The sequence below is a fragment of the Mustela nivalis genome (genome assembly GCF_964662115.1).
Source record: "Mustela nivalis genome assembly, chromosome: 3".
In the NCBI taxonomy this organism is placed as follows: domain Eukaryota; kingdom Metazoa; phylum Chordata; class Mammalia; order Carnivora; family Mustelidae; genus Mustela; species Mustela nivalis.
In genome coordinates this window covers 33,650,071-33,675,945 of record NC_139022.1, presented here as the reverse complement: position 1 = coordinate 33,675,945, position 25,875 = coordinate 33,650,071, and the positions used below count along the sequence as shown (strand labels likewise).

The 25,875-nt window shown below is 37.3% G+C and overlaps 1 protein-coding gene and 1 long non-coding RNA gene across 4 annotated transcripts in view; one reads left to right on the top strand and one right to left on the bottom strand.

The window, feature by feature from the left end:
• Positions 1-25,875, bottom strand: part of YTHDC2 (YTH N6-methyladenosine RNA binding protein C2) — a 76,425-nt gene that overhangs the window by 12,982 nt on the left and 37,568 nt on the right. For all 3 annotated transcript variants that reach the window (XR_014309755.1, XM_082723511.1, XM_082723512.1), the window contains exons 13-25: positions 21,795-21,973; positions 21,264-21,360; positions 21,096-21,183; positions 20,929-21,009; positions 18,889-18,971; positions 15,536-15,641; positions 13,454-13,573; positions 12,865-13,137; positions 9,854-9,980; positions 8,557-8,762; positions 8,025-8,220; positions 5,667-5,776; positions 2,410-2,702 (exon numbers count right to left, since the gene is read on the bottom strand). Coding sequence is in view for 2 of the 3 variants with exons in the window: in XM_082723511.1 (XP_082579637.1) it covers positions 2,410-2,702; positions 5,667-5,776; positions 8,025-8,220; positions 8,557-8,762; positions 9,854-9,980; positions 12,865-13,137; positions 13,454-13,573; positions 15,536-15,641; positions 18,889-18,971; positions 20,929-21,009; positions 21,096-21,183; positions 21,264-21,360; positions 21,795-21,973 (1,959 nt within the window). In the remaining variant the exon portion in view is untranslated. The remainder of the gene's footprint in view (positions 1-2,409; positions 2,703-5,666; positions 5,777-8,024; positions 8,221-8,556; positions 8,763-9,853; positions 9,981-12,864; positions 13,138-13,453; positions 13,574-15,535; positions 15,642-18,888; positions 18,972-20,928; positions 21,010-21,095; positions 21,184-21,263; positions 21,361-21,794; positions 21,974-25,875) is intronic.
• On the top strand, positions 9,892-12,959 carry LOC309861126. Its single transcript, XR_014309771.1, has 2 exons — positions 9,892-10,032; positions 10,271-12,959. It is a non-coding gene; the product is annotated as an uncharacterized lncRNA (long non-coding RNA).

Below are 25,875 nucleotides of genomic sequence, written 5' to 3'. Positions count from 1 at the left end.
GGCTCAGGTCATGATCCCAGCGTCCTGGGATCGAGTCCCACATCGGGCTCCTTGCACAGCAGGGAGCCTGCTTCTCCCTCTGCCTCTGCCTGCCATTCTGTCTGCCTGTGCTAGCTCTCTCCCCCCCCTCTCTCTCTGATAAATTTAAAAAAAAAATAAATCTTGAAAAAAAAAAAATAAATAAATCTTCCTAAGCGTCCTCATCCTATTCCCCACCAAATCCACCAACTCCAGGCCTTATCTACTAATACTACCAAAATTCTGAAGGTAGATGAAATTCCAGATCTCATCATTCAACAGGTAAGAAAATGAAGACTGCCAGGCTACAACTTGTTAAGAAATAGAAATGCTTGATTCCAGTGTCACCGGTGAAAAACTAAATTTATAAGACAACGAATATCTGAATTATAACTAATATTACATTTTATCATTTTTTCTTTATTTTATTAAATTTCTATCTTTTATTAAATAAGCATCTATTACACATTTTCCAAAAATGTGTATGTGTGTATGCGAATAGATGCACACATACATATACACTAGCATTTACACACACACACACACACAACACACAGTCTCTACAAACCTAACAGGTTTTTATAGATGGGCCTAGGAATAACATTACCACATAACAGTATCTATGGAAATCTACTCCCATATTCTAAACCATTGTTCAAGGAAGCTTTCAGAAAAATCTTTTCAGGGGCACCTGGATGGCTCAGTGGGTTAAAGCCTCTGCCTTTGGCTCAGGTCATTATCCCAGGGTCCTGGGATAGAGCCCCGCATCGGGCTCTCTGCTCAGCAGGGAGCCTGCTTCCCTCCCTCTCTCTCTCTGCCTATTTGTGATCTCTGTCTGTCAGATAAATAAATAAAATTTTTTAAAAAATAAAATATAAAAAAATGTTTAAAAAAGAAAAATCTTTTCAAAAAGTAGCTAGTGTCTAGAAGAAAATGTGCCTTTTACTCTTCTACTGCCCAGCAGAGCCTACATCAGAAACATTCAGGAACACACATGAGAAGATTTTCTTGACAAATGTCTGAATTATTCCTCAAGTGTAATATCTGAAGAACTTGGAAACCAGTATGGAATACTCCCCTTAACTGAAGCCTGACCTGATGAAACCGTATGTTTCATTCAAATATGCAAATCTGACCAAAAGAAGACACTAACAGCCCCATCTGATCCTTAAAAAACAGTAAACATTACATAACTTTCATGTTTTCACTGTATTTTCAGCTTTTTTTAACAATGAAATAGTCTTAACACACAGACTTTCTACCAATATTGCCAAAATTAGCATCACAGACAAGAATATTGTTTTTGTTATCAATTCTAGCAGGGTAAGACATGTTTTAATGGATATAAAGAAACAAATTTGGTTCTAACAAATGTTGTTACACTACAAACATTTTTGAATCATGGCCAATGATTCATTACAACCATTATAATTGAAGTACATTTTTGGATAAATAATTCAACAGAAAAGCTCTCTTATTACTAATCATCATCATATAGTAAATAAAAATATCACATCTAATTGCTTAATGCTGGGAAGAAAAAGAAGAATTTGGCTAAAGTGTAACAGATTCTGCCATTACAGTAAATTTGCTTATTATATGCCTCCCCTGGATAAAAGATAAACTCTCTGAAGAGATCTTTGTTTGGTACACTGCTATATCTCTTACACCAAGAACAATGCACATGTAACACATCACTGAATCAATGAATGAATAATTGATCTCCTGTAGGAATACAATACAATCAGCAATACTGATACTTAGGTAAGACTTGTGGGAATGTTGTTCTTTCAAATGGCCACAGCCCATGCTTCTTGCTGTAGGATGTCTGGGAAAGATATTACTTGACATGTAGCAACAAAAATATATAATTTTAAAATAATGGTAGCTTTTTAACAGATGCTAAACTTGTCAATTCTTGAAATTAAACATTTGAGATTTTCCTGATAAAAAAATTTTCCTTACTAAATAACTCATAAATACCAAGAGTTTAAAATCCCTCATTTTATCTTAAGACTGCTGAAAAACATGTTTTAAAAGTAAAAAACTTGGGGCATCTGGGTGGCATAGTCGGTTAAGTGCCCAACTCTTGGTTTCGGTTCAGGTCGTGATCTCAGGGCCGTGAGATCGAGTTCAGCTCAGCTGAAGACATGCTTAAGACATGCTGTTGCTCTCCCTGTGTCCCTCCCCATCTAAAATAAATACATAAATCTTTAAAAAAAATTTTTAAAAAGGTAAAAAAAACTCTTCCCATTTTGTTGTAACCTTTCTATGTTTTTTTCCATGATAAGTAATTTTTAAATGTTACAAAAGCTCATGATTCTTTGATAAATAATTCATTTTTCTAGGGGGAAAAATGTCTCCAGTTTTGATAAAATGTTACCAATTTACCTTTCTGCAGCAGCAGACTCATCTGAAAATTCAGTATCTGCCGAAGTTTTCCTGCTGTTATTTGACCTCCAAGAAGATGCCAGAGGAAGTTCTTCTGAAGACATAGGCCTTGGCCTCTGGCCTATTCCCGACGGCTGCTGTAAGCCCGCAGACTGTTCTTCCGTGCTGAGAACAGCGATGATGGCTCTTATGGTGGCCTCATCAACCTGAGACCAGGGTTTGGATGGCGCTCTCATTCGGCGTAAAAACAAGCTGTGCCACTTCTGCCGGAGCTGCAGCAGCAAACTGGCTGCCTGGAATAGAACGGGCTCCTCAGTTCAAGGCGAGCCAAGCAAGATGGCAAACCACTTGCAAGACACCCATTTACTAGTGAAGCTCTGTGACTGTTTCCAAAGGACACTGTGCAACTTGGCAGGAAGTAATGTATTTCACTCTTTTTGTTGCATGAATGAGATAACATTTCTTCTTGACCACATATGAGGACTAGAGACACAAAGTCAAATGACACAGTCCAGTGGATCAGACGGCCAATAATGTGTGGTTAGAGTGTAATTAAAACTTGAACAGTAACAGCAGAGTAAATAAAGAAAAATACATTTTGTTTCCTTCATATTTTATTTTGGTGCTTAGAGAACATCCACATGATGATCCAGAGAGCAGCTAGTCTCACAGATCCAGAGAAAGGCCAAAGCTAGAAATACAGACTGACCTGGGAGTCATCCATGCATCAAAGGTTACTAAACCTACACACCGAGGTAAGGTCCCTAGAGATTGTACACAGACATGAAAAGAGCACAGTAAAGCCCAGAGTACTGGAGAATATCTAACATTTAAGGCACAAACACATAAGGGCAGAGTCAATGAAAGAACCTAAGAAGGAATGACTTTTTAAGAAAGAAGAATCAGGAAAGACTAATGTCATAGTAACTTGTGACAAAGAAGCTGGGACAGGTGAGGAGGAAAATTGGAGAAGGGCAGTATTACACAAGGAAGGGGATGAACAACAGTGCCAAACATAAGAGAAAGGGTGAACTCAAGGACAGTAGGCTGCCCTTGACAATGTGGGGGACATGCTGACCTTTACAAAAGCCGTTTCAGGGAACGGAAGGGCTGGTGCAAATAGAAGTGGAATTCCAGGGGTGGGACTGAAATGATGAGTGAACAGAGAGTAAAAAAGTAAACCTAGCTGGCTGTCAACTTTTGATAGCTTTGCTGACCACCCTCCCCCTTCAATAACAACAAAAACGGAAATAGTAGGATCTCTTAAAAATACAGACAGAGCAGGAACCTGGGTGGCTCAGTCACTGGGCAGCTGCCTTTGGCTCGGGTCATGATCCCAGGGTTCTGAGATCGAGTCAGGCTCCCTGCTCAGTGGGAAGCCTGCTTCTCCTCTCTTGCTGCCCCTACTTGTGTTCCCTCTCTCTATGCGTCTCTCTCTGTCAAACACATAAATAAAATCTTTTTAAAAAGATAAAAAGAGAGAGAGACGGAGCTTTTACCAATAGCTATCTTTTGTAATTATGTGTCCCAGCTAAGGCATAGAGACTGAGTGAATTAACTCAGAGAGGATTAACTCTCTGAATTGGTTAAATACTATCAGTCGACCCGACCCCGTTACAAGTGGTTCAGTGACCTAAGAGTCACATCACTACAACTTGTTCTTTGTAGTAGTTTTTAAAATTGTCAATTTTTAGCTATTTGACAGATTAAAAGCAAAATAATCATGCCATAGGGTGCCTGGGTGGCTCAGTGGTTTAAGCCGCTGCCTTCGGCTCAGTCATGATCTCGGGGTCCTGGGATGGAGTCCCACATCGGGCTCTCCGCTCAGCGGGGAGCCTGCTCCCTCCTCTCTCTCTCTCTGCCTACTTGTGATCTCTCTCTCTGTCAAATAAATAAATAAAATCTTTAAAAAAAAAAAAAAGAACACTTTCCTTGTCTCCAAACTGTTTGGTGTGACAGAATACTGATACACAGCTTGGCAGATTTCACTACTTAACGCACATTCTTCTCCCTTCCTTCCCCCAATATACTGGAAAATGTGCATTTGTCTGAGGAATTATTTTGTTTGCTACCAGTTAATGAATCTCAACATTTTGAGTAAATGTACCTCAGTCTGCTTTTTTATGAGCTTTATAACTACATTTAAAACCCTTAATTCCTGGGGTACCTGGGTGGTTCAGTCAGTTCAGCATCTGACTCTTGATTTCAGCTCCAACGTGATCTCAGGAACATGAGGGCAAGCCCACATCAAGCTCTACACTAGGCAGGGGTGGGGAGGGCGGTTGTCTGCCTGAGATTCTCTCCTTCCCCCTTCTCCTACTTACATGCATTATAAGTCTCTCTCAAATAACTCTTAAAAAAAAAAAACAAAAACCTTAAATCCTATTTCTGCATGTTTGCAAGTCTGACTGCTATCATGAGATAAAACTTTATTACTCTAGGTATTCACTGGCTAAATAAAGCATATTCTGTTCCCAAACTCTTTTCTCCAGCTCTTGAAGGGTCCTGGCATCCTTCGAATACATAGCCTTGATCCATGGATTAAATTAGTATGCAAGTGAATGTGCTGATATTTTATGAATCAGAGCCATATAACTGGGAATACAGCATGTATCTGGGTATTCTTATAGTTTTCTTTTTAACATCTTTTTTTCATTAATTACATATCCACATCAATTTTGTAACTCAAAACAAATTGATTTTCTATAATTAAATGTGTTGAGCATCTGTATAAACATTTAAGGTTAGAAAGTAACATACTTCCTCTGTTATTCCCATTCCAAAAGGAGAAAAACTGTATAGAAAGATAAAGGAGGAGAATAACAATACAGATTTGAATACCTTGAAAAAAAATAAATACATAAAGGTGGAGATGGAATGAAGGGAAGGCTTCGTCAAGAACATTTTTAATTTGAAGAAAAGACATTCATCTTTCCCAATTCAGAAATATACAAAAAGAGAAAACAGAATGAACTCGTATCTTTCTCTCAGAAACAGAGTTACACGAAACAAAGGGAGTTCCTGTGTACCACCCACAGAAACACTCAAATATCAGTGTGCTTAAATACAAGCCACACCGAGGCTTTTCAAATCCTCTACTTGAATACACCCTAGAATGTCAGAGAATGCATAAGGGCCCCGCGAAAACTGAAACACAAACAATATTCTCTAACACTAAGGGCTCACGTGACATACCGTATGTCAGTTCATACTCACTGAATGAAAGAAACTCACCACACTACTGAAGAGCAACTTACCTCAGGCTCTAGTTTGAAATTGAGCCACTCATCAAGTTTCAAAGCTGCTAAATTAGCAGTAGTTCTATCTTCCATTTCACTGTCACTACTGTCATTAGGAATACCATCCGCTGTTCAAACACATCGAAAGCAAAAAATTTCACTTTTAACATTTTACAGCAAAAGAAGTCAGTAAACACAGACACTCTGTATTTACATAAATCTACCTGATATACTAACAGTTTGGGTGGAGAGCTCTTCAAATCCAAAAGTTCACAAATTAAGTCTCAGTATTTATAAAAAGGGGGGGAAAGGCATTTTAAAGACTATAATCTCTAATCAAAATGCAGGAAATTTTAAAAAGACAAGAATAGGGCGCCTGGCTTGCTCAGTCAGTTAAGCGACTGCCTTCGGCTCAGGTCATCATCTCAGGGTCCTGGGATCGAGTCCCACATCAGGTTCCCTGCTTAGCGGGGAGTCTGCTTTTCCTCCTCCCTCTGCCCCTCCTCACCCCAATTTGTGTTCTCTTTCTCTCTCAAATAAATAAAATCTTAAAAAAAAAAAAAGACAAGAACTTAAAAATCAAAACACAATCTTTAAATATTAACCGGATGGAGAAGAAAACTAAGAACATAAAGAAGGGAATGAAAACACTATAAATCAAGAAAAGCTCATGTAAATTCATAAGTTTCAAATTTAAAAGAAGAAAAGGAGATGTAGCACCAGGGTAGCTCAGTTAAGTGGCTGACTCTTCATCTCATCTCAGGTCTTTTTTTTTTTTTTTTTAAAAGATTTTATTTATTTATCAGAGAGAGAGGGAGAGAGCGATCACAGGCAGATAGAATGGCAGGCAGAGGCAGAGGGAGAAGCAGGCTCCCTGCCGAGCAAGGTGCCCGATGTGGGACCCGATCCCAGGATGCTGGGATCATGACCTGAGCCAAAGGCAGCTGCTTAACCAACTGAGCCACCCAGGCGTCCCTCATCTCAGGTCTTGATCTCGGGTTTGTGAGTTCAGGGCCCATGGTGGGTGTAGAGATGATTTAAATAAATGAATACTTTAAAAAAACAAAGATGCCAAATGTGATATACAATCATGTAAGCTTTCTAAAACAGTATATGAAGAGAAAGCTGAGAGATATAAGAACTGAAATGAAATATAAACTAAAAGGACTGAACATCAGATTAGATGAGTAGAACGGATCAGTGATCTAGAAGACAGGGCGGTAGAAACCATCCAAGGTGAACATCAAGAAGAAAAAAGAATTTTAAAAAGTTACTCCAGCAAGCCACCACAGCCAAAATCCTGCAAGTTACTGACTCCTCCCTTCCACTCACCACCCATTCAATCTAGCAATTAGCAGTACCTCCAGAATCATTTTGAATCTGCTTCTCTTCCTAACAGCGTCTCATACTTTAGGTCTTATACTCAAATCACACCCCTTCAGAGATACTTGTTCCAGGGTCTCTTTCTAAAGCAAGTTACCCCCCTAAGGCAGTCCTCTTTATTTCCTTCATAGTAGCATGCAGATTATTTACTTTTTTACTGTCTACCCCCCACTACCATGTAAACTCTTAAGGACCAAAACACCTTGTCTATACTGTTTTCTGTTACATCTTCAATGTCTAGCATCCTTGACATATAGGAGTTGACCAATGAATATTTGCTGAATCACTGAACAGCAAAAACTTGAAAACAAGCAAGTACAAAGGAACATTTTAAATGTATTATTGCCACTTTTAAGTGATAGACTATTTTGCAGCCATTAATATAAATATTTTTGTACAATGAAAATAGCAGGATATAAAATAAAAAATATATATAACTTTATAAAATCACATAATCTTTTTTTTTGGCTACATCCTTTTTTTTTTTTAAGAGTTTTATTTATTTGAGAGAGAGAGAGAGAAGGAACAAGCAGGGATCCCGATATGGGACTTGATCCCAGGATCCTGGGATCATGACCTGAGCAGAAGGCAGACTTTCAACCGGCTGAGCCACCCAGGTGCCCCAATATTCTTAACATAATATAAAAAGTGTTTGCTTGCATAAGGGAAATGGGGTCATGGGTCACTCTTATGATTTCCTTTGAACAATTACCTTTATGTTAAACTATTATTTAACTTCAAGTGGGAGAGAAAAGTAACCTTCCTATAGCAAGATTAACCAAAAATGCACAAACCAGTAACGAGTTACTTTAGAAATCAATTTTAAGAACTGAGGTACACTTTAGTATTTTCTTAATTTGTCTCAATATATCAAAAGAGAGCTACTCCTACATATGTGTTTGGAATTTCAAATCTTATTTGGTCTAGTAAAAAAAATCTTTTTTTTTTTTTTTTCATTTCAAATAGATTTGTATTTCCTTATGATCCATTTACCTCGAAACGATGAAGGTTCCTGAAGAGCATTACTTGCCAGCCTCGCTGGTCCACAGAATACCAACACGGTGACAGGGGTCACTGCCGAACAACATCTAATGTTAGCTATTCTGTGAGCTCTGGTCATCTCATCATAAATAAGCCAATCTGTAGGCAGTGCCTGAATCGCTGCAGCCTGACCATTGGCTGGAGGAATCTATCAGAAAAAGAAATCAAAATCTTAACTAATTTACCACCTACTTTACTGGCCATACTTTTAACCTGCAGTAAGTCCCTCAGCGCAACAGATGACAGATGTTGTCAGGCAAACAGTAAAGCAAGTCATTGCTCACGCAGCTGGAAAACAAGTCCTCATTACCTAACACATGACCTCTTCCAATGCTAAGATTTCATCAAAATTTTGTTCCAATGTTTAATTATACATATATAGCCAATTAATTGCTTGGTCTGTGAAACATCTTTTTGTTTCTCTTCAACTATGTAAATTAGATTACTTTCACCTCAAGGCCTAAGAGCATTAAAAATATTTTACCTTTTTATATTGAGGCTGGCTGAGAACTGAAGTGGGATGAAACCGAACTTTCTTCTCCTTCGGCCCTGTCAATACGACATTTTCTCTGTCCACGTGGACTAAATTAGGATACATGCCTGCTACCAAGGCAGCTTTAACGACAGCCCAGTTCTCGGAATTTGTGTTAACATCTCGAATGTCACCGCCACCTCGTGCCCTAACAAAGCCTAGACAAAGGGGAAAAAAACACAACAACACACTATTGCACAAAATATACCTTCAAACATGTGCGTTTCTTACAAAAATTGTACTAACCCATGCACGTTTCATGATATTCAAATTCTACAATAATTAATAAAATCTCCTCTGTAAAGTTTAAAATACAGAATCAACATTCTAAGAAAGTTTAAGTTTGCTCAGGCTAAAGTAAAGTATGGGGGACTTAGGGACTTCTAAAGAATACACATCCTTGCTATAAAGTTCATTGTAAGATGCTATCAGAAATGTACTAAAATTTTTTTAAAAAAGAAATATACTAAAATCATAGCTGAAAATCTAAATCATTCTTCTGACTGGTATTAATAACATTTTGGTTATGACAGACATGAATTCTAGAGTGACGACAATACATATACTCTTGCTTGAATTTCCAAAGCCTTTCATATTTCCTAATATTTGAGACCACTCTAAAACCTTTTGGTTCACTCCTTTTATTACTTTGGCTCTTTAGCTCATCCATGCATCTGGGCTCTGGTATTTTTCGACTATATTCTCAATGTACTATGCTACTCAAAAGGAAATTTATTAAAAAATTAACAAAAGGAAATTTAAAGAAGTAATTCCAAACTGACATAACAATACTGGCATTCTCTTAAAAAAAAAAAAAATAAGTGCCTTAAAGAGAGATTACTAGCGTTTCATGTTCTAAAAATATGAAGACCACATTTGTATCAACCTACTTATATATTTAAACCTATTATAGAGCTAAACAGCTGTTTATTAAAGTGATAAAACAGAACAACATCTAAATTGCTTTTTGCCAACAAATGTACTATAAATTGCTCACTGCCTATAGTATCAAAAGGTACTCATAGATTTCTCAGCTACAGCTTCTACAATATCGTTTTTCTAACGAAAAACAAAAGCTGAAATCACAAAGGAGTCTACAAAGCAGTTTGTTATATACAAGATATAAAACAATGTGAAAATGTCATAAAAATAATATCAGATGGCATCAGTTAACAATAAAAACACAAATAGCTATAATTATGTAAGGTGCTCTCAGTGGTCTAAGTAAGTTTTTTAGGGAAAATTTTACCTGATGCTCTAAGCTGACCAAGCAACTGAGTTCTCATGCCAATGATTATTTCCATGGTAGCTTGTGAAAGAAAATTCTTTTCACAAAAGGCTCGCTCCCACCCATCGCTTCGTGCTTTCTGCCATGCCTACGAAAATATAATTATATAACAAGATACATTCACTAAATTCCTTAGTTAGGTGGGACGCCTGGGTGGCTCAGTTGGTTAAGCAGCTGCCTTCGGCTCAGGTCATGATCCCAGCGTCCTGGGATCGAGTCCCGCATCGGGCTCCTTGCTCGGCAGGGAGCCTGCTTCTCCCTCTGCCTCTGCCTGCCATTCTGTCTGCCTATGCTCGCTCTCTCCCCCTCTCTCTCTGATAAATAAATAAAATCTTTAAAAAAAAAAAAAAAAAAAAAAAAAAAAAATTCCTTAGTTAGGCTGCAAAGTAACTGAAAACCTTTACATTAGCTAGAGGTCAAGGTCAATTCTCCTTCTAATTATTTGATAAAATCTAGGCCCTCATTAAAAAAAACCAAAACTCAGGGGTGCCTGGGTGGCTCAGTGGGTTAAAGTCTCTGCCTTCAGCTCAGGTCATGATCCCGGGGTCCTGGGATCGAGCCCCACATTGGGCTCTCTGCTTAGCAGGGAGCCTGCTTCCTCCTCTCTCTCTGCCTACTTGTGATCTCTGTCAAATAAATAAACAAAATTAAACAAACAAACAAACAAAAAACCCAAAACTCAAAGATACAGAGAACAGATTGGTAGTTCCCAGAGGCAGGGGAGGAGAGAGAGGTGGGGTGAAGAGGGTCAAAAGATACAAGCTTAAAGTTATAAAATATTTAAGTCCTGTAACTTACAGCAAGGTCACCATAGTTAATAACATTACATTGTATATCTGGAAGTTGCTAAGAGTATAGTTTTTTTAAAAGATTTATTTGTTTTAGAGAAAAAGAGAGTCTGCAGAGGGGCAGAGGGAAAGAGAGTCTCATGATATTCATGATATTCTCTGCACTCGCTGAGTGCAGAGCCCAATGCGGGGCTCAGTCTCATGACCTGAGCAGAAGGAGCTGAATGCCCAAACAACTGCTCTACTCGGGTACCCAAAGAGTAGATTTTTTTTTTTGTAAACTTTTTTTTAAATTGAGGTATCACTGGCATTTCACATTATATTCATTTCAGGTATACAAAATAGTGATTCAGTATTTGTATGTATTATGAAATGATCACAATAAATCTAACATATCAGAGAGTAAATCTTAAAAGTTCTCATCACAACAGAAAAATATTTATAACTATGTGCAATGATGGATGTTAACTAGACTTACTATGGAGATCATTTCCCAATATATACAATTATAGTATCACTATGTTTTACACCTAAAACTAATCTTATATGTCAATGACATCTCAATTTTTAAAAAATATAAATTTTAAAATTAAATATAAGAAAATCTAAGACTTCATGATTAAATAAAATTTATCATTAATTTATATTCAAATGCTATGAAAGCCATTCAGTTTATAAAATCCTAATGAGAATAAAGTATCCATTAACCTAAATGGACCAGCTATGTAAAAACATCTACCTTTTCAGATGTGTCTGCTAGTCTTCTTCCACTGAAGTACTGGAGGTTTTTAACTAAGCCACCATAACACCGTTTATATGTAAGGATTCTACCACTCCTGTCCTCCAAAAAAAAACTTTATATCAACCTCTTCTTAATTTATCTGAGAATGGGAAGTGAGATTTCCAGAAACCATCTATATGCAGTATAAGAAAGCTCCTCTTTGAAAATGACTTTTCTTACTTTGGAATATAACTAAAAGACCAAGGCAGTACTTTATCCTCTCTGCTTTTGAAGGAGCTGGGGAAAAAACAAAGAATGCATAGGAATTCTACACCAAATCTCCCTCTATTATCCACTCAACTAATCTACCATAACATGGAGTATCTAATGAACTCAATAGCATGATATTATCCATTGTTCAATGATGCTCACAAAACAGCTTGCCATTATTTTTTTTTAATCTATATATAACAGAAAAATCCTGTATGCCTGGAAAGAGTATTTTCTGCATAAACAAAATGAAATTTTTTTGAAAAAATGTATAGTCACAAAGAAAAAAGTATAGTCACAGCCTACATTCGAGAGAATTTAAGGATAAATAACATGTCTACCTTTTCAGGAAGTAACATCATTTTCTCCACATTATTTGAAATTCTAAATTACGTATCACTTCCTTCCCTCAGAATCCCATTTTCCTTATCTTTGCTTTCCCATTTATCACATTCCTCAATTTCTCACTACTCCTATCTTGAAAACTTTTAAGTGATATTTGGATTTTACTTTATAAAATTAAGTTCGTAGTGCAGTGTTGCGAGCACATAAGAAAAAGATGTACTCTAAAAAGAAATCAATAAATAGATACTAAATTCAAGGTAATTTTCTTCCAATGTTTGTTCTATACACTTTGAGTAATATACATTGCTTCTTAACTAAAATTTTAGTGCATTCCCTACCCAAGATAGGATTAAAAGAGTAGGAACTTGAGTAATAGAAAATGAATACAAGGGGCGCCTGGGTGGCTCAGTGGGTTAAAGCCTCTGCCTTCAGCTCAGGTCATGATCTCAGGGTCCTGGGATCGAGTCCCACATCGGGCTCTCTGCTTGGCGGGGAGCCTGCTTCCTCCTCTCTGTGCCTTCCTCTCTGCCTACTTCTGATCTGTCTCTGTCAAAGGAATAAATAAAATCTTAAAAAAAAAAATGAATACAAGTAAATAAACATAAATCCATGCATTCACATATTCCTACATGGAGAAAACTGAGAAAATGAAAGAGAAAAAAGGTAGAAACTGATAATTCCAGCACATTAACAGTAGAAAGGTATTTTTATAAGCCAGTATAAAATATGACTTCTGAATGAAACAAAATTAATGGAATCGTGTCTCTTTGTGAATTCATTACACTTGCCCCAGATACGTGTATAGGCAACACCATGTTCAGAAATGAAATGACAATAATAAACCATACCTGGAATGCTCGGAGAAGGGCCATGTGGTCACTGAAAGTCCCTGCAGTGAAGCGTTTCCTACATAGCATAGCTGCCCGTTTTTGAGAAGCCTGGGTTGGCAGGACAAAAGGGTCTCGATAGGCTAGCGTGCAAGCAATTGTGAGGATGGGGTCCAGACACTTTAAAACAACAGCGCACAGGACCATTTTACCAAGATGTGGCTCTACCGGCAAGTCAGCCAAATGATATCCCAGCTCAGTGAGATCCTCCCAGGCATCCATTGCATCTATTGTCTAAATAAAAGAACACAAAACAGAATCTGACACGACCAAAAACTATGCTTAATCAAATCACATACCTAAAAAATCATCAGGAAATGAAAATGTTAATTTTCTTCTGCTACATCTTATAAAAAAAATTCTGCTTTCCATATTTTATATAAAAAAGAACTATGAACTCTACTGTTTTACTATAATTACCATGAGAGTATTATTCAAAATACATGATTATTTAAGATAACATTTTTAAGGACAAAATTCAGTAAGATGTATCCTCACTGTGTTTAAATTTCAAATAAAACAGGTAAAATAAAACTGTGGAGACACCAACCTTAAGCATCTGTACAGCATTTCTTACAATTAAAGCTGGTGGGGGTTCAGGAGCTTTCATAAGGAAATCGGCAATAGGACAGTTCACTGGAGCTAACAGCTTAGTATGTAAACAAAGTTCCTGTAAACAAGAACAGCAAATCATTTTGAAATGCTGAAATTTATGTTGATTTTGACTTTCAAAGAAATCATCAAAGGCCCCTGGGTGGCTCAGTCGTTAAGTGTCTGCCTTTGGCTCAGGTCAGGATCCCAGGGTCCTGGGATCGAGCCTGAGCGCCAGATCTCATGGGCTTCCCGCTCAGCGTGAAGACTGCTTCTGCTTCTCCCTCTGCCACTCCCCCTGCTCATGCTCTCTCTCTTTCAAATAAATAAAATCTTTAAAAAAGAAAAAAGAGAAAGAAATCATGGGAAACATAGTCCCCAAACAGACTAGCAGAGTCTTCTGATTAAAATGAACAGTAGAGGAGCACCTGGGTGGCTCAGTCGGTTAAATGTCTGCCTTGGGCTCAGGTCGTGATCCCAGGGTCCTGAAATCAAGCCCATCAAGCTCCCTGCTCAGCCTGCTTCTCCCTCTGTCCCTCCCACGGCCACCCACTTGTGTTCCCTCTCTCAAATAAATAAATAAAATCTTAAAAAAAAAAATTGAACAGTAGAGGGGCACATGGATGACTTGGTCAGTTAAGCATCTGCCTTCCACTCTAGTCATGATGCCAGGGTCCTAGGATGGAGCCCCACACTGGGCTCCCTGCTCAGTGCAGAGCCTGCTTCTCCCTCTCCCTCTGCTACTCCCGCCTGCTTGTGCTCACTCTCACTCTGTCAAATAAATAAACAAAATGTTTTTTAAAAAAAATTATTTAAATAAAAAGAACAGTGGGGGGGGGGGTGCACATTGGTGGCTCAGTTGGTTAAATGTCTGACTCTGGTTTTCAGCCGAGGCCCTAATCTCAGGGTCATGACATCAAGTCCTGAGTGAGGCTCTGCTCTCAGAGTGGAGTCTAGTTAGAGTTTCTCTCTCACCTCCCTCTGTCCATCCCTACCACGCCCTCTCTCTCTTTCTCAAATAAAGAAATAAAATCTTTAAAAAAGTTTGGAAGCTAGCATCTGGCTCAGCACACCAGAGAACCAAATTAATGTATTTCTGGTAGGTTTCCCTAGAAACTACAATGTCTGGCTAGTGTGAAGTCAGAAAACCATTTTTCAAAACAATTAGTAAAGGTCAGGAAATCTCAGTGGACTGTGGACTGAGTTCCAGACTACCAAGATTAATCTCAGCATCTTAAACTGAAATTTTGCTATTATCTTTTGGAATTTAAATAATTTGTTTTCTAATCCTCAATGAGAATGTGAAAGATGAACACTATTATATGGTTGACAGACTTCTAAAATGTTGCTTTTAAAATATATATATAGATATAGATATAGATATAGATATATATACTGTACCATAATTTAAATAAACTCAAGTAATCCTTTAAAATTTTGGGGGCGCCTGGGTGGCTCGGTGGGTTAAAGACTCTGCCTATGGCTCAGGTCATGATCCCAGGGTCCTGGGATCGAGCCCGGAGTCGGGTTCTCTGCTCGGCAGGGAGCCTGCTTCCCTTCCTCTCTCTCTGCCTGCCTACTTGTGACCTCTGTCTGTCAAATAAATAAATAAAATCTTTAAAAAAATAAAAATAAATAAATAAAATTTTGGAGGTTTATGGATTAAACTTTTTTTTTAAGAATTTTTATTTACTTATGTGACAGACAGCACAAACAGGCAGAGTAGCAGGCAAGGGGAGAGGGAGAAGCAGGCTCCCCACTGAGCACAGAGCCCAAAGCAGGGCTCAATTCCAGGACCCTGGGATCAGGACCTGAGCTGAAGGCAGTTGCCCAACTGACAGAGCCACCCAGACTTCCCTGGATTAAATGTTCTTGTCTAGAAAAAAAATATTAGTTAGATACATAACCACCTCCCATCATATATATTTTATAATTTTGTTTTAGGAATTACCATTTAAAAGTTCAACTGGTATTAAGTTGAAGTGGTCCCTCTCCTCCCTCACCCCTGAAAGCAGCCTTTTAGAGTTCAGTACATTTCTACCTGTAATGGCATTCTCAAAAGTTCTGGAGTCTGAAATTCCAACATATTCTGGAATCGGAGTCTACTGAACAGCCGGAAACAAATTCCAGGTCTGCATCTCCCTGCCCTTAAAAGTGAAATAAAAAATTAAGCTTCAAACAAGGAATAAAGACTAGACCACGGCAACTCTAAAAGCAGTGTGCTTTAGAAGACAGAGCAATGGACCAGTGTCAGGACAGCTGACTGTGACTCCCTCCCGAATCTTTCCAGAAGGCACGTCACTTGTCTAGGCATCATTCATAAAAACTTACGAATGACACCTACCTGATACACCTACTAAGGTAATGATAAAAACAAATCTGTAAGTGACATACACATGAAAGTGAGTAAAAATAATGAAAAAATACACGGTAATTGACGTTTCATCTGCTTTACTCAACTGACACAAGCACTATGCACAAGCCCACAGCTCAGACCTGTGCAAAGTAAGCATTACACAACTCCAGAGAGTGGCAATTCCTGTCGCCAGAGAGACTTGTATCACTTTCTGGGAAGTAGGAGAGAAATATCCTGAAGGAAAGCAGCCTCTCTTCATTTCCCCCAGAGTCACTGTATCAGCTAATGGCCAGGCTGAATGTGCTAAGCGATAGAGATCCAGAAATATCCCTCCCATCACAAAGCTACAACACACTGTGCTACAAGTGACAAAATGAGACATTGGACCACTGCTTCCTTCATCAGTACTGTCCTCACTATCAACCCCTCTGCTTTCCCTCCTATTCAACCTTCTCTGAGACATTTCCATCCTTCGCCAGTCCTTAAATGCAGTGTTCCTGTGAGGCTGGACCTCAGCCCTCTGCTCTCTTAGTCCATCCTCGCTCCCAAGGGGATCGTAAGTATCCTCCTGACTTTAATTTTCATGCACTGAGATCTCTTCACCCTAACCCTACACCCATACTTCAAAAGCCTCTTAGCTCCACTTGGATTTTCTAGCCAACCCAAGCTCAACACAACCAAAGATTAATTCTTCTCACCAACATAACCGCTATTCCCATTTCCCCTGACAAGGGCACCACCATCCACACAAGTTTCTAAGACAGACACCTGTATGACATCCTTGACTCCACACTACTCCTTGCCCCTGGACACACACTCGCCCCAATACTGCTCTCCTTAATATCTTCTAACACCGCTATCACAATCCAGACTATTGTCATCTCTCCCTTTTTGTAAATTCCAAGTATTAATGAAAGAGCCTCCTACTGGATCCTCCTGCCGTCAGTTTTGTCTCTACCAATTCATTCTTCAAGGAGATGAAAGAATACTAAAATCATGTCATCCTCTGGTTTATTAAGAAGAAAAAGAGAGAGGAAACACAAAATGATCCTTAAGGACATGTCTACAACTTAGTCATGTTTTCACTATTCTCCTCTAAACTAAACTCCACCCAGACAACTTTGTTGTTCACTCTTGCCTTTAGGCCTCTGTGCGTGCCTCACCTTTGCTAGAAAAGCCTTTTCAAAAAACTCTTCATTTGTATTTATCTCAGAGTCTACCCTCACTCCTCCAGAAGCATTATCCAGTTGTAGTGCAAATCACATGGTATTAAAATTGCTTATTTTACTGGATTCCAGGATGGACTGCACCATTCCCCCACCACAAACCTCACTCATCAGACTACAGTTTATTCATTGTCGCATCCCTAACACTTACACAGTAATGGCTGTCAAAAGAAATAGGCTGAAAAATAAGACAAGGAAAATTCCTATAATTTCTGATTTTCCTCCCGGATAATATATGATTAAGAGGTAAACACGATTAAGAGGTAAACACGATGAAGAGATGGAGTATTACTAACTAACTTTAGCTAGTGTTATCAAGCCACACCCTGTCATAGGAAAACGACTGGTACGGTAATAGCAAAAGCCTTCAAGAACATTCCATGAAATTATAAAGTACAGAAATAATGCATCCACCAGCTTCAGCACATGAGCCACTGCTTTAAAGTCAGTATCAGATGTTTTCCTATTAAAATGCAAGAAAAATTAGTCAAATGATTACTGATAAATAGGATACTTTTAAATCTTCCCTCTTTTAAAAAGAAAAAGTAATGCAAGTACATACTAAAATAAATAACCAAACTACAAAAAAAAAAAAAAAAGAAAATTAAATCCTCCTTCCTTCAAAGAGTTCCACAAATCCTCCTTCTCAGAGTCAACAATTGTTTTTAATGTTTCTCTCAAATCTGTCAATGCAATTCTGCCCTAAATACATATATACATACATATATATTTATTTAGCACTATACATATATATTAAGCACAAATACTATAGATGCATATTGTACACCTTACTTTTTTCAATTAATAATATATTCGGAGAACTCATCGCACATAAAACAATACAAACACCCACATCTTTCATTGTCATAGTCTAATATACCATTGTACAACTACTGCATAATTTATTTAACTACAAAACTTCCAGAGAGTTCACTATTACAAACAGTGCTGTGGAAAACATTCTTCAACACACGTCTGGGCACATGCACAGGTACACTCAGGATAAACTACGAGAAGCGGAATCCACCGGCAAAGGGGAGATTTGGATAAACAGTTTCAAACTGTCCTCTGAAGAAGTCACAGCAGTTTACACTCCCATCAGCAAACTATGAAAGCTTACTGGCCCATGCTTTGGCCAACTCTGTTATAGGTACTGTTAAACATTTTCATCAATGCCAATCTGGTGATAAGCAAAAAAATTTCCTCATTAATTTGCACTTATTCTGGCATATATGAGGTGGTGTATGTGAGGTTAATGTGTTGGTTTTTATGAACTTATTTTAAAGAGTTTTTTGCATAATATAGCAATTAGCCCTTTGTCCTATACTGCAAATGTTTAAAATATTTTCCTTTCAATTTTGTTTCTTTCAAGTTTCTTACATCTTCTGAGGACAGATTATACTAGTCAAAAATTTTTAAAATAACCTGAATTCAACTTTTAAAGAAAGTACTGAAATGCCTTGCCTTGCAAAAACAATGTAATCTCACAAAACAAACTGAGGGTTGCTGGGGGGAGGGGGTTTGGGAGAAGGGGGTGGGATTATGGACATTGGGGAGGGTATGTGCTTTGGTGAGTGCTGTGAAGTGTGTAAACCTGGTGATTCACAGACCTGTACCCCTGGGGATAAACATATATGTTTATAAAAAATTAAAAATTAAAAAAAAAAAACAATATAAGAATTAAGACTAACATGAAAATGTTAACATTTAATATAGAAAGAAGCAGAATATACATTAAATATGTAATACATATCAAAATGTTTCCATTTTATAGGCAATTGAGTGAATGAATGTACATTAAATATACATTACCTGCCTTTTCGTTGTATGGCACTAGCTTTGGAAATCCACACCATTTTTAACATTGTAACAAAATTCAGTGCATCAAAGGATTTCTGTAATATTTAAGTTATCTTCATATTAAAACTTTTATAAAAGGTGTTTAAGAAGAAATAGCAAGAAGTATTATGAATATATTTTAACATGCCAAGTTTAATTCGAAGCCCCTTTTGATTAAATATTTAGAATGGGGCACAGATTTAAAAAAAAAAAATCCCCATATCTGGTTACAAACATTCTAAGTAAAAAGAATGAAAAATAAACTCCGAAGAGCTATAAAAACTTCCTCATTCCCTGCCTTGTTTAGTTATTTGTTCCTCTCTGCTACACTTGAATAATAGTAGTCAGTACTCATAGACATCAAGACTGAAGAAAAATCTATTCTCTTGAGGTCATTTCCTATCAGATTTCTATCACCAGGAAGAATAGGAATGATCAGGGAAAGACAGTTTCTAAAATATGTGCCAGGGAGCTGATATGGAGGAATAACAATAATCACTGAACCAATCCTATCCCCAAGTGAAGAATTTTTACTCCTTTTCATTTTACCCTCTGCTGAGCTACAAACAGTTAGCCTAACCAGAATGTTGTAAAAGAGAAAGTAAAGAACCATTATCACCTCTATATTCCCTAACTAATCTAAAGCCAAAATTTACTGTAGAGATTTTTAAAGAATGCATTCCTAACTAAAATATACACTTAACCATTCAGTGACTTATACTTTCCCTTTCATAAAATAACTAAATAGAGCAAATACAAATGTGTTCTTATAATAGTTTAATTATGGGATTTTTAGAAAAGATGCTACTTATGTGGTTTTTAATAAAATGTCATATTTGTCAGTTTTGTATGTAAAATAACTTCTGACACTACCATCATGTTCCAAACCATGGTTTACTTGATAAATGACACCTATAGGAATTTCTAAGATATTAAAAATCTACTTCATCAGCTTTAGATAATCAGGGCAATAAAATCTGAATTTTCATTGACTCACCATTCAGACTTTGTGATAATATGCATCATTAACCTCTGATAAAAAAATAAAACATATCTCTTCTTTATAGTACCCAACTATACTGAAATGTCCAAATTTTATAATAAAATTTTGTTTTCTGTAAGATATTCCTAAAAATTACATTGAAAACATTAAAAAGCAATTAACAAATTTTCCCACATTAAAACATGATCATTGCTATCCACTATAACAGACATCATTTGCTTTCCACAATATAGACAGGATCTTCCCTTGAAAATCAACCACCTCTATCACTTTCCATTCTTTCCGTGAAAGGATCCACCAAAATGAAGGGTATTGAGAACTGCTGAGCATCCCAGTGCTAACAGAAAATAAATATTGTCTTTTCTTTATATCTGGGCCAGCAGTAAATATTTTAGCCTTTGTAGAGGGTCGCTGTTGCAACTCTTCCAGTTGCAGTGTGAAAGCGACCACAGACAAGAGACAAAAGAGTGAACAGGGCAGTGTTCCAGTGATATTTATTTTTATAAAAGCAGATGCTGGGCCCGTGTGGCTGCTAACTGGCATCTGCTGAAGTCTGGTCTGACTGCTTGCACTGTCTCAGGATGGTTCTCTTGAACAAAATGTCTTTTGAATACCCACTACATGTGGAGCCCTGGAGATTAACTCTGAAGAAGAGGGACATGTTCCATGCCCATATGTAGAAGGAAAGAAGGAAAGCATACAAAACATGTAATCCAATTCCCATACAGTGACAAAACTTTCAGTGTAATTAGCCAACCCTTTACATTCTTCCTAGTATTTAATCAGCAGAAGCTAGTTTGTTTTGTTTTTTATTTTTGTATAATCTGTTACAATAATTAGATCCTACATTCTGAACTGCTTATGGTAAAATATTCACTTTGGAGAAATCAACAATTACTATGTTAAATTCATGCAGAACCATCTTCTCATTAAAATGAATCATAAAACCATTTATTAGAATGTAACGTAAACCTCTTCATTTAAACAAAATACAACTTATCTACACATACCTCTTTCACCTTACCAGAATCAATAACAAAGACAACATCGTTGACTGTGATGCTGGTTTCAGCAATATTGGTGGAAAGGATCTGCAAGGGGATGTGACATCACAGTTAATATGAATACAGGACCAATGGCTATTGCAATGGACAAAAGAAAACTGTATGAAGCTTACTATTTTTCGAACACCGGCAGGTGGGTTTTTTAATACTTTCTTTTGATCTGACGTTTGCATATTTGAATGAAGCATAAAGACTTGGTATCTGTTGACAATGGAAAGGGAAAATACACTATGATACCTATCAGTTACTTAGAGCAACAAATATAAAACTTTAGATTTTACCTATGTGTGTTGTCAGCAAACCGCTTGTCATCAAACAGGATGCGATCCCTCAGTCCAACAATTTCATCATATCCAGGTAGGAAAATTAATATTGCACCTTGGAAAACAAGGATTTTTTTTTTTTTTTTAAATCACATCTCGGGGCAGCTGGGTGGCTTAGTTAAGCAGCTGCCTTCAGTGCAGGTCATGATCCTGGGATCCTGGGGGAGCCTGCTTCTTCTTCTTCCTCTACCCTACCACCTGCTCCTTCTCTTTCTCTGTCTCCCTTTCAAATAAATAAATCTTTTAAAATAAATGAAATAAAATATTAAATCTCTGGCTTTACAAACCAGAAACTATCAACAGGCCCAGCTATGATGAGCTATATCACTAGTTTTGAAATACTGATAAAGTGTAATACTTAGGACACTTAAGAGATTACTTATGCAGTACTGCCAATGGAATTCTGTAAAAATCTGTACACACAAAATATTATCTTGGAAATTGAAGTACACTTTGCTGTTCTAGTTATTTTAGACAATACTCATTTACCAGCATCACAACCATGACAGATATTGTAAAGAAGGTGCATGATCAAATCCAAGTCTACTTTTTCATCATCAAAACTGTGATGATAAGCTTTCAGGAGCTCTCTGTCTTCTGCACTGAGGTCACTTCCGTTTGTGTGAACCAGAGAACTTTCATCTAGATTTCCAAACTCCAGTGAAGCACTTAAAGAAAAAAAAAAAAAAGGCCAACTCAATTTTCATCAAAAACAGTAATCCTTTAAAGTCAATGATTCCCATGATGTCCTTCTTTAAATTTTGAATATACCCTAAGGAGGGTAAATGATACTTAACATCCTAGCTACAATTCATGTTTTGGCTTACACATACATTATCCGAAGTAAAATCTATCAATAAGTGCTTTTCGAAAACACAATCTGAAGATACTTCTCCAAAGAAAACATACAAATGGCCAATAAACACATTGAAAAGATGTTCAACAACATTACGTATCAGAGAAATGAAAATCAAAACCACAGTGAGATACCACTTCATACCAGTAGGATGACGATATAATCAAAAGACAGAAGATAATATGTGTTAAAGAAGGTGTGGAGAAATTGTAACCATCATACATTGTTAGTGGGAACATAAAATGATGATGTCACTTCGAAAAACAATGTGGCCATTCCTCAAAATGTTAAACAGAGTGTTACCAGATGCCCCAGCAATTCCACCCCTAGGTTTATAAACAAGAGTAATGAAAATATATGTTTATATAAACTGGTATACACAAATGTTCACACTAGTATTATTCATAACAGCCAAAAAGTGGAAACCACCCAAATGTACATCAACTGAAGAATGGTTAAACAAACTGTGATCTAGCCACAGAGCAAAGTATAACTGAAGTCAGAAAGGATGTTAGAACATGAATGGATGAACCTTGAAAACATCATGCTGTGACAGAAGCCGATCATAAAAAGACCACGTATATATCATTCCACTTATATCAAGTGTATGGAATAGACAAATCTACAGAAACAGGAAGCAGACTAGTTGCCTAGGGCTCGAAGAGCTGGGGAAGATGAGGAGTGCCTGCTAATGATTACAGGAATTTCTGGGGGGTGGTGATGAAAATGTTCTCAAAATTATTATCATAATAACTGCATAACATGGGAGCACCTGGGTGGCTCAGCTGTTTGATCGTCCGACTCTTGGTTTCAGCTCAGGTCATGATCTCAGGGTCGTTGAGATCCGCACCTAGTGCAGAGTCTGCTCAAGATCTCCCTCTCCCTCTCCTTCTCCCCTCCCTCTGCTTGCTCTCTCTTAATAAATAAATAAATAAAATCTTGAAAAAAAATTCATAACAGGGCAAACACACTAAACGCCACTGAATTGTACACTCAAAAGGATGAATTACATGGTTGTAAACTTTATCTCAATAAAACTTAAAACACACAAACCTTTGATCATCATTTGCACTTTTTAATAGGTTGTTTCTAATTGTTCACTCTTATAAACAACACTCTGAAGCAAAGTCTACATTTATTTTTTTTTTAAGATTTTATTTATTTATTTGACAGATAGAGATCACAAGTAGGCAGAGAGGCAGGCAGAGAGAGGGAGGATGAAGCAGGCTCCCCGCTGAGCAGAGAGCCGACGCAGGGCTCGATCCCAGGACCTGGGATCATGACCTGAGCCGAAGGCAGAGGCTTTAGCCCACTGAGCCACCGAGGTGCCCCCAAAGTCTACATTTAAAACAATTCTACTGGTGCCAGCTTAACATGACTGCCAATTTGGTTATTCCATATTAAAAGCAGATTGATTATGCTATCTTCCAAAAGCCCTAAATCAGCATAAATTACTGAAATAACAGCTTGCTTTTTCATCCTATATGTAAAATGTAATCTTCTGCCATTACTAGTAACTATTACTAAGATTTCTAAGAAGTTCAGTTCTGCCCAATTTCTTCCAAAGAGCTTAACAGAAAAATAACTAAACCTGCTTTCAAAAGAGAAAATACTAAAATTCTAACTGTAGTTATTTTAAATTTTAAGATTCATTTTAAAACATCCCAAATTTTTTGTTTTCTTACTTCTTAACAGGTAAATGAAGAGGGTACAATGCTGTGACAGAAGCCGATCATAAAAAGACCACGTTTAAAGCTCTAACTTTCAGAGACCCTGGGCGGGTCAGTCACTTAAGCATCTGCCTTCAGCTCAGGTCATGATCGCAGGGTCCTGGGATGGAGCCCATGAGCAGGGAGCCCACTTCTCCCTCTCCCCCTACCTCTCCCCCCACAACTTTCTCCCTTGCTCTGTGTTCTTCCTCTCTCTCTCAAATAATTAAAAAAATAATAATAAAGCTCTAACTTTACTTATCAATTATCAGTAATCCTGCAAACATCATAAATTTAATTTTAAACATTTGAAATTTGTAATTGATGATGTCATGATCTGCAGAATAAAAAGAAAGCCCAGTTAGGCAGGATAATTAGAATACTATCCAGATTACTGCTACTTGGTAATCTGTAGTGTCTACTGAGCTATTCCCAGCACCCTAAGAACGTCTGGAACATTCAAAGCATCAATGTCAAAAAGGACTGCTAGTTCTGGGTGCTATTATTGAAATGACAACAAAATCTGGCATAACATAATTAGCATTTGGGTCTATTAAGAACTTTGTGACTCTAACCTTCATTATCATTTAATGAAATTAAAATAACAAGAATAACTTCATACTTCAAACATTCACTTCACCTGAGACTATTATCTATAGAATAAAATCCAAAACCCCAACTCAAATAAAACATTTTTATATTCTTGTGTAAAAGATATTTTAGTATATTTTAACTTAAGATTCATTTTTATCTTTTTTGATTCTTATAGGTTGAAAACAAAGTGCTATCAATGTATTATAAAACATATTTTCTTTGGATATATTTTCTTTTAAAATTACCTTTTTCTTTTCTTTAGATATTTAATCTAAGATCTACATATCTATCTAAATATCTAATCTAACTTTAGCCAAAACCTTTAATTACCTAAATAAACGATTTGTGTCATTGCATTTGAAAGTATTGTCCGAATCTTTTTTTTTAAATCAAATTTATACATATATGATCTCACTCATATGTGGAAATTAAGAAACAAGACAGAGGATCAGAGGAAGAGAGGAAAAAAATAAAACAAGATGAAATCAGAGACGGATATAAACCATAAGACACTCTTAATCATGGAAAACAAAAGGCTGCTGGAGGGGAGGGAGTTTACGGGATGGGGTATCTGGGTGACAGACATTACGGAGGGCATGTGATGTAATGAGCACTGGATATTATACAAGACTGACGAATTACTGACCTCTACCTCTGAAACTAATAATATATTACATGTTAATTAATTGAATTGAAATTTTTAAAGAAAAAGAAACTAAAAAAGAAAAATAAGATGATGGGCTCCTGGGTGGCACAGTGGGTTAAGCCTCTGCCTTTGTCTCAGGTCATGATCTCACGGTTCTGGGACTGAGCCCTGCATCGGGCTCTCTGCTCAGCAGGAAGCCTGCTTCTCCTCCCTCTGTCCCTCCCACCTGCTCACGCTCGCTTTCCCTGTCTCTCTCACTAGAGAGACAGGTGCACACACACTCTCTCTCTTAAATAAAATCTTGAAAATATGAATAAGTTCTGAGAAAAAAAAAATACAAACAAAAAAAAACTGATGAATCACTGAACTCTACCTCTGAAACTAAAAACATATGTTCATTAATTGAATTTAATTTTTTAAAAAAGAAAAAAAAATGTGTCAGAGGGTGACAGGTCTTACAGACAAAAGGAAAAATAGGGGCGCCTGGGTGGCTCAGTGGGTTAAGCCTCTGCCTTCGGCTCAGGTCATGATCCTAGAGTCCTGGGATGGAGCCCCGCATCATCGGGCTCTCTGCTCCACAGGGAGCCTGCATTCCCTTCTCTCTCTGCCTGCCTCTCTGCCTACTTGTGATCTCTGTCTGTCAAATAAATAAATAAAATCAAAAAAAAAAAGGAAAAATAGAGTAGGTTGAGAAGGATCAACAGCACAAGAAGGTAAACTACCACAACAGGATAAATTTAGGTAGCCCTCATGAAGATAAAATCT